Source organism: Anastrepha ludens, chromosome 6, assembly GCF_028408465.1.
Source record: "Anastrepha ludens isolate Willacy chromosome 6, idAnaLude1.1, whole genome shotgun sequence".
Taxonomy (NCBI): Eukaryota; Metazoa; Arthropoda; class Insecta; order Diptera; family Tephritidae; genus Anastrepha; species Anastrepha ludens.
This window is the reverse complement of record NC_071502.1, coordinates 36,588,291-36,597,647: the sequence shown is the minus strand read 5'-3', so window position 1 is coordinate 36,597,647 and position 9,357 is coordinate 36,588,291. Positions and strand designations below refer to the sequence as shown.

Genomic DNA, 9,357 nt, shown 5'->3' with positions numbered 1-9,357 from the left:
CCATTGCTTGCTGAGGAGCGACCGCTATTAGAAAAACCTTTTTCTTCATTTTGGTGTTTCACCGAGATTTGAACCTACGTTCTCTCTGAATTCCAAATGGTAATCACCCACCAACCCATTTGGCTACAGCGACCGCGGCGGTATACTCAACGAAAATTCAAATATAACTGAAACCCCAAAATACACGGTATCTTTCAAATTTCGAGCAAACATCGCAACGTGGAACGTCAGAACTCTTTTCCAATGCGACAACCTACAACAGGACGCAGCTGAACTTAAGCGACTAAACTTAGAGATCTTGGGATTCGCTGAAGTAAGATGGAACGGCTCTGGCGCACATCACCTACTCTCCTTTTTTCCGGTCAAGACCCAAATAATCACCACACCGAAGATGTAGGGCTCCGTCTCAGCAAGAAAAAGGATTTACTAACACATTTTTGAGTTGGCATGTTATTTTATTTTATATTTTTTTCACTTATAATTCTAAAAAGTAAATGAGATATTTTAATACCTTTGAGAGTAAGGCATACATAAATAAAACACCACAGCGTCGAAATAAAGAAAACGCCGATACAAATTGGCTGTGCTATTGGCACTACATAAATGTTGAATTTCATCAAAAATAGAACAATCGCAGGCAAGTCATCCAGATCCTGTAATCAAAGAAATATATATAATAAATCAAATTTAATAGAAGAAAGGAATTAACAAAAATTTACAATCGTTCGCTGAAAGGTTGCAGAAATTTGGAATTGACAGACGATACAAGTGATCCTAACTTCAACTGTTTCGCTTATTTATTTTACCTACTCTAAGTACTGTCGTGGAATTAAAGTACCACCGGTAAGGAAGAAAGGGACGAATCGCAGAACATTTAGCATCCCATGTGCCCAGCAAGAGAACCTAATAAAGATCACCAGCGTTGGAGCAAAACGCAAAAAATTAGAAATATTCAAAAGCGTTAGTAAACTCCAATTTCCCTTCGCAAATGCAACTTTTTGTAAGGGAGTGTCAAAACTTAGCTGTCAATATTTATCAAACCTTTAACATAACAAAAAACAACAAGGTTTCAACTATGGTGTCAGCTGTCAAAGAACTTGGTCTGTTTGTAAAATTTGTAAAACGAAAACGAAACGAAATGAGAGCTTCTTAAGAACCTGTTTTTAAAATAAATTTTTTTAATTCCGATTAAAATATTTGGTAAATAAATTCCGAAATATAAATCCTATTTTATTCGAAATTAATGCGCGATTTTCTTAGTTTATTCATTTTGATTCGTTTTATTCATGTTTCCACCAGTTCGATGGTCAGTATATAAGATCCATCTTAGGTTTGAATGGGTCCAAATCGTTGTTCACTACATTTAATCATAATTATGCCATTATTTTCTATTGCGAAGCGAACGTTCGTTTCGTGTCAGAGTCCCATCGTTCTTCTGTTTGTACTCCGCAATTCAAACACAAAAAAAGGCGGGGTCAAGGCGTATCTATAGAAGGTGGTGTGATTAAAGTAGTTGATTACTTGTTCTTCAACTCGCCTTTAGAAATGTCAGTAAACTGGAATGACAGTAAGTTGTTGTTGTGTTGTAAATGCGTAACAAACTAATTTTGTATATTTGTCATTCATTCCATTCTTCTATTCTCTTCAAATGTTGTTGTTACTTGAACGCTACCACCTGGAATAGATCCGCCTTAGTTGAGGCTATAGCGTAACATTCCCTATGACAATAGTGGGCAAAACAACGAAGAGTAATGTCAAATTCAAACGAAAGCAATTTTGCTATCGTTGTGCTATACATATCATATTTGAAATGGAGTCCAACACCATTTATAACCAACAACTGTGGACAATAGCTTCTACAGGCATAGTACCGCCAATAATGAAAACAAGCAAAAGCGTATGTAAACAAACGATTATATGTATAAAGAAATAAGTATAAGCCCCTTCTATTCGCCATTTCCTCGCTCGCTTTCTCTATGCTCGATTAACTTGACGAAAAATTTGCATGCGAAAGCAACAACAAAGTTATCGAGTAAGATTCGGCGCTAGCGAGTGTGGTTATGACTCTTTAGATTGATATAACTCACTGTCTTACACATGTAATTTAAGGCGGCTCTATTCCCGCGTTGCCAATGTATGTTCATTTATACCAGTTGCTTCATCTATTCCCCACTTGCTAACGCCTTGCGAAAAGAAGAGGCCACATGTAAACAATGCAGACGAGCCCTGCCATAAATTCAAAAGTTAGCTTAAAAAAGATACATACTTTGAAAAGAATACTGATTTTTTTTAATACTTAAATTAATTACATACGGTAACTACGCTTATGAGAAGTGCTTACGTCTCACATTCTGCTACGGAATGCCAAGGTAAACGAAATCGTCGGGAGACGGGAGACGATTTCGTTCCTAATAGAGAATGAGGCTGTTGTATTTAGGTAGAGGCATATACATTTTTTAAATTAAAAAAAAAAAACAGAGCATTTAACACCACTTCACATCTTGACGTAACCCAAAGTACCGGTTCCAATATATTTTAGATGTTTTTACTATTTCAATTTCCTGACATCAATTTGATGAAGAAGAAATCTTACTCATAGGCTTTTAAACTGATTATTATTCCATCATTAATAACACCATGCTTTACTTACATATTCATACCAAAAGGTTGGTATAACCATTTTACTAAAGCGCTGCAACTCCTTGCTGTAACCAGACATATCCGGTAGAGGAATGTTTGATTGGAACCTGTATTTTTCTTCAATAGGTATACCAGTTATTGGTTCAATTATTACTGTAGCTTCGTGGTCCTTCTGATTTGGAGATAATCCTTCAAAATGTTCACTCCAATTGTATGTTGAGCCATAGAAATGTGGTGAAGAAAAAGCAGAGGGCACATCATCTGCAACCATAAATATGTTTAGCACTAAATATCATATATGTATATATGTATACGTATTTAAAATAATGTTAAGTAATAACAATGCATCTAAAAGTAAATAAAACTACGGCAGCCTTCTTACAATTCGCGTTTGATTCTAATTAGTCTCCAGCCTCTTGAAACGAGGAGAAATAGTTTCGCTTTCTTTCGCTTTTAATATGATTAATGGCACTGTCGAGGCGACCGTCGTAGCGAAATGGATTAGTGCACTGGTTCGAATCTCCGTTCATGAAACACCAAATTATATATCACAGTTTTTTCTAATAGCGGTTACCCCTCAGCAAGCAATGGCAAACTATCGAGTGTATTTCTGCCATGAAAGGCTCCTCACGAAAAACTATTTGCCGTTTGAAGTCGACTTAAAACTGTAGGTCCCTTCATTTATGGAACAACATCAAGACGCATGCCACAAATAGGAGGAGGAGCGCGGCCAAACACTCAATAAAGGGTGTAAAAATCATTTATATATATTTTATTAAAATATGAAAATAAAACTATGTCGCTGGTTGTAATGAAAGGAACCTAATGGAAGATAACAGCTTTCACTTCTTCATTTTCATTGTAGATTTTTCCGACTTTTTATGCCAATTTGACAATTGTTTGTTGACAACGACAGCGTTGCTCGTTCGTTGTTTTTGTTATTTGAAATTACAATGAACAAATCTTATTGTTCTTTGTTGTTGCGATAAACGCTTACGCGATTTTGACCGAGTTTAGCCAAGCGCACCAGTTGTTTCTTTCTCGTGCTAACCGCCGCCAGTTGGACACATCAAGTAAAGCCAAGTCCTTCTCCATCTGCTATTTCAAACGCAACGGAGGTTTTCCACTTCCATTGCTACCACCAGCCGGTACCGCATCGAGTGCTTTCAGAGACGGAGCGTTTATATCCATTCGGACGACATGACCCAGCAAACAAAGCCTATGAGTTCGTAAAGCTCATACTCGCTGTCGCAATAAAGCCCTTCAAGACTCGGAATAAAACTTGATACTTTAAATAACAGAAAACAATGGTTGACCAGAGAGTTGAAGGTTTTAAACGAGAAAATAAACCCAAAGCATAAATAAAAAAATAAAGATAGAAACTGTAGGAAGAAGTATGCACATTACTGTACGTCAGGTATGCCCAGCGCTTAAGCTCACGAGCGAAAACTGCTCATGAGCTCTTACACATTCATATATACACTACAGATGGTGCCATACCAGAAAGCTGTCGTACAATGCTTGCAATCGGTTCTGCTTTGCGTCTACTGCACACGTATACCCAACTTATTCGCAGAAATTGCACACACACACATGCACTTGCATTTTCCGCTGCCACATACTGGTGTCTGCGATATAAAAATGATCTAGAGCGATTTCAAATCGGAGATTACGTGGCGGTTTCAACGGAAATGATTGCTAAGATCTCATTTTTTCAACCTTCATTTAAAATCAGCATTTCGCCTCAGTACATCCTGATAACGAAAATCAGATCAGCCGATATTTTCGTTGGATTTGTATACACATTTCAATTGAGAACACATGCACATATCGAAGTAATTGGATTGATAGCTAACCAAAGCATTGGTTACACATCTTATTTCGAAACTATACTCGTAATACATACCTATTGCCACGAAAAATTTATAAAATCACAACATGATGCACACCACAAATATGAGAAGTTGCTCAATGGATGAAAAGGATGTAAAATTTTACTTACTGAAAAGACATTTCGAAACATCAAACATTCCTTTGTGCAGCTTTATACCCATGGCATTATCTAAGCAACTCGACTCTTCAGCGTTGTCAGCAATGGTGTAGCGATAACCTCTGAAGCCTAAATGATATGCTATATCAGAGTATGTTAGCCGGTGTGTCCTGCACGCTTCGCTAGCGATAATTGTTAATTCGCGTTCAGGATCCAAAAATGGTGTGAACAATGAATTATCAAAGGTACCCGGCACCTCGATCGGGCAATACGTGTAATATTTTTTCTGCTTCACAAACCTCAGTCGATTACTTTGCTCGGGAAAGTAAGTTTTATTATTTAAGGTATTCACTTGAAAAAAGTTGTCCACTCCATTTTTGTCTCCTATCTTCACATTGTATATTTCCTCTTTCTTCCTGAGCGCCTAAAATGGCATTAAAAATAATATAATACAATATATGGAAAAAAGTAGTTTTTAAATTTCGCCATATTTACATTATGCAGCATTCCACAATTGGAAACGATATTTGGTACATAGCTAGAAAGCGAACTCAAGGCAGGCGTTGTAAAATTCCACAAGAAGTAATAAATTGATTGCTTTATTAAAACTGGCTCATTAATAGTGATAGCGTTGAAGGCGTGTCTGACTAGAAAAACCCAGTCATGGAATTTCGCAGCAGTGCCAAATAAAATGAAATTCGGCAAAACAATGGTTTGATTAAGTATATCGGGGGCACAACTGGCAATCGGATCAAACTGTATATCCTCATAAGGTAATTTTTGATATGTAAGAGTATCGTCGGTTTGATTCAAAATTTCATTCCTCCCCTTGATGCGATACACGATCGGTCCTATCTCTTCTAGTTTAAGTTTAGCATCGGTACCGTTAAGAAATGCTTCGCCGTTTGTAACGTTAAACAAGTAACTTTTAAGCGTCCCATACGGCGAATCTATCCAATTTTTTTGCGAAGGAAAGCCCTTGCGAAAACGTATGTGCTCTTGCGATAGAGCCCATTGATAGTTAGCTTTGAGCGAAACAACAAATAGGATGGAGCTGATTGCGCCCAACAAAGTCACTGTTAAAATTTTACCTGCGTATTTAAAAACTTATGAATTCAATTGCTAATAAAAGTTAGAAAAAATATTTCCTTACACCAAAAACACGTATTCACTGGCATAATATGCGCTATGGAAAAAATCTACTTTTATACACAAAATGCTTATAAATTCGATAATTGGTAGTGCATTTAATTGCCTAATGGCTTCAAAATCAAATGAATGAGATGTTCGTAAATGTTTTACAAGAAATCACGAATTATTCTTATCTCAGCTAGACATTATTGAACAGGGTGCTTTAATAATGAAACAATATTTTAGGAAAAATTAATAAAACCAAATATTTGTCATAAGCGCACACTACTTACAGATTTTCACTTTATTCATAGAACGGATATAGAAACAGTGCTATTAATTTTTTTTATTAAATTTATATAATTTTAGGCCTCTTCTTTTCGCCAAGCGTTAGCAAGTGGCGAGTAGATGAAGCAACTGGTATAAATAACATATCTGACAGCGCTGAAATAGAGCTGCCTAAAAATAGTGAGTTATACCAGTTTTACGAGTACGCTAGCGGCGAATTTTGCTCGATAACATCGTTGTTGCTTTCAAAGAGAGATAGCGAACAGAGAAGTGGCGAATATAAAAGGCCTAATATTCGCATTTGCTTACAGTTATACATATGCCGGCAATCTTTAAAGTGCCACTCTGAAACGCCACGCTATTATTTATTTAACACCCTGTACAAGTGGTATCATAAGGTTAGATGAAAAGATTAGAGTCGAGTTCATGCTCTATGCCAGCTTACTTGTAGTTTGTTATACTTAGTACAACACGAATATTTCAAATTAAACGTAGCAATCTGCTTTAAACGAAGTATGCATAGGATGTGCTCTCTCTCTCCCAATAATCGAATGCATACTGATTCTATATCTACATATGTATATCTTCATGCGATCAGTTTTGCTTATAATTATTATTGCATATTAAATACCCGTTGCTTAGAGTTGGGCCGAGTTACTCCTCTTATTTAAGGTGCGTGTCATGATGTTTTTGTACAAATGGAGGTGCCAACTCTAACCTTAAGCCAACACGGAGATTTACTATTACGTGCCGAGGGCCGACCGGGTCTCATGCCCTGAGTCTCGACCCCGGAATCTACCGAATGGCACCAAACAATTCGGCCACGGCCCCCACTTATTACACATACTATATATTATATTATTTCTATAAATATATTTGGGGTCTGAGCCCATAACCATCGTACTAATACCTATATTTTTTTTACGAGGTGTAAAAGTATTCGAAAGTCTTAGTCTGTGTAATAGTCATCCTACAGAGATACCAATTTGGTAATTACGTCTGGAGGCCGTCGTGAGCTATAAACTCAATCGTCAGTTACATTCATCTGCTGTCCGTATTGCTGCGTTTTATCAATACGGCAATACGGTTCTTGCTGCTGCGTTCGTTTAGCATCATTCCTTCGTCTCGAGAACTACTATTCAGAGTACGTATGTACTAGGTTTGAATCCCAATGACAAACCTCCGAGTGTATTTCTGCCATGAAAAGGCTAGGCATAAAAAATATCTGAAGTTCGGAGTCGGCTAAAGACTCCATTTGTGGAACAACATCAAGACGCACACCAGAAATAGGAGGAGGAGCTCGACCAAACACCTAACAGAAGTGTAAGCGAAATACAGCCGACATCCGAAAATCTTGTAGGAAACAATTCAATAGAGCAAAAACTGACCACGGTGGCAAGAATTCAGAGGTGGAGACATCCTCGAACGTTAACCTGCTTTCAGCGTATTTGATGGAATCAGCTGATTTGCTGCCATATTAATATAAGATTTGTATTCTTTTTATTGCTGTATTGTTTTTCATTTTTATTGTTATTCACGAGAGGATTCATTCTTGTTTATTCAATTGTTACATCACAGGAAGAAATGTCCGTATTAACGTTCAGATAATAGAATGCCACATTTCGTGAGTTCTTATAGGGCCATCACGGAATATGCAACTTTCTAGCTTTGCCGTACGGCAAGTGTGACGAAAATGACAACTGCTTAAAAAAGAACAGTTGCGCAAATTTTAATCGATGGTGTTTTTTATTATATCAAAATAAATGCATAAATGGAATTTAAATTAATTGAGACAATTCAAATGCACTATAAAGGCTTGAAAGCCAACCAAGTTGTCCTGAAAAATGAATGTGGGTCTCGATCTCGAAGTTATGATCTTAACGCAACTATTACGAAAGCATTTTTTAATATAACATTTAGTTATAGGCGAGACTTTTGGCACCAAATAATCAGTTTACCTTTGCATCTCTGTTTGAATGTTTGCCGCATCAGTTGCATTATTTACCGCGAATTCGCATTTATTTAAGTCAGCCAATCAGCTGGTAGTTTCAAATTCGCTTAGCGCCGATTAACGGTGTATATTTTAAGGGCAACAAACTCCCCTGGCAAAGCTTCTCAATGGAGAAAATTTGGCACCTTCGCCTTCGTTCAGTGTGGCATTTTTAGAGTCAAACACATATTTTTTTGCTGAATTAAAATTGTTTTAGAATCGAGCATGAAAAAAGAGAAGGACAGTGAAAAGGCAATATTTTTTGGCATAAACTAAATTAAACCCCTTCCGCAACTAAAGATGCTTCAAATCTAGCCAACTGTGCTTTAAAAATTTCTCTTTATTCTTCATATTCTTCATTCATTGTTTCTTGACATCACTTCCGCACTAACTACCTAAAGATAGATCCTAATGTGAAGATCCCAACCCCCAAACGTTGACGAGGGACCGTCAGTCCGCTAACCGAGCATGACGAAGTGCCAATAGTGATAAATAAAGAACAACAAATCAACGGAAGCCGGCGAACTGCCAACTGAGCTATTTAAACATGGCGGCGAGAAGCTGATAAGATGCGTGGATCATCCATCAGCTCCTAAACAAAATATGGTCGGATTAATGCACACCTTTCGATTTAAGAAGTAAGATCCTGCAATCACTGCCAACAGTGCGTATGCCCTTCAAACATCGTGTACAAGGTTCTATCGATCGTGTTGTGCGAAAGGCTGAAGCCCACTATCAACCAACTAATTGAATCATATCAGTGTGCCAGCATGTGAAGGCACCCCGCATGATACTAACCACTTTTTCACATGCTCCACCAAACCCACTCATCTCACACCTCTCTCCCTCTGGACTCAACCTGTCGAGACAGCAAGTGTTCTGGGCCTACCGTTAGATGTGATAGACGAAAGCGACCGGTGATTTACATTTCACTGACAAGGTTTAGAGACTGCTAAAAAAACAACAACATTATATCAGTGTGGCTTTAGGCCTGAAAAATCCACAATTGACCAGATATTCACAATATGCAAAGCCTTGGAAAATATCCATGAAAGCAAAATCGACACACACCATCTCTTCGACGGTTAAAAAGCTCCATTTAACAGCACGGAAAGAAGTTGCCTCACTGTCCCCATGTCTACATTTGGTATTCCCACAAAACATTTTTTTTGTCAGAACAAGTAGCAAGTACAGCATTCAGACGCAATTATGTCGATTGTACTGCGGATTCCCTTTTAATTTTTTTTAAATCTACCTGACTTCCGAAGAAATCTAAGTAGATCTTGTGGTGCCAATGAGCCAGGTGGTCGCTTCTTAA

The 9,357-nt window shown here is 37.5% G+C and overlaps 1 protein-coding gene across 1 annotated transcript; it reads right to left on the bottom strand.

Annotated features, from left to right (window-relative positions):
- Positions 1 to 447: 447 nt before the first annotated feature.
- LOC128868048 (scavenger receptor class B member 1) lies at positions 448 to 5,899 on the bottom strand. Its single transcript, XM_054109770.1, has 5 exons — positions 5,784 to 5,899; positions 5,126 to 5,721; positions 4,643 to 5,054; positions 2,651 to 2,901; positions 448 to 653 (listed from the first exon to the last, which is right to left on the bottom strand). The coding sequence occupies exons 1-5, from the start codon at positions 5,806 to 5,808 to the stop codon at positions 456 to 458; spliced, it is 1,482 nt and encodes a 493-aa protein (XP_053965745.1). The 5' UTR covers positions 5,809 to 5,899; the 3' UTR covers positions 448 to 455.
- Between the last annotated feature and the right edge of the window lie 3,458 nt (positions 5,900 to 9,357).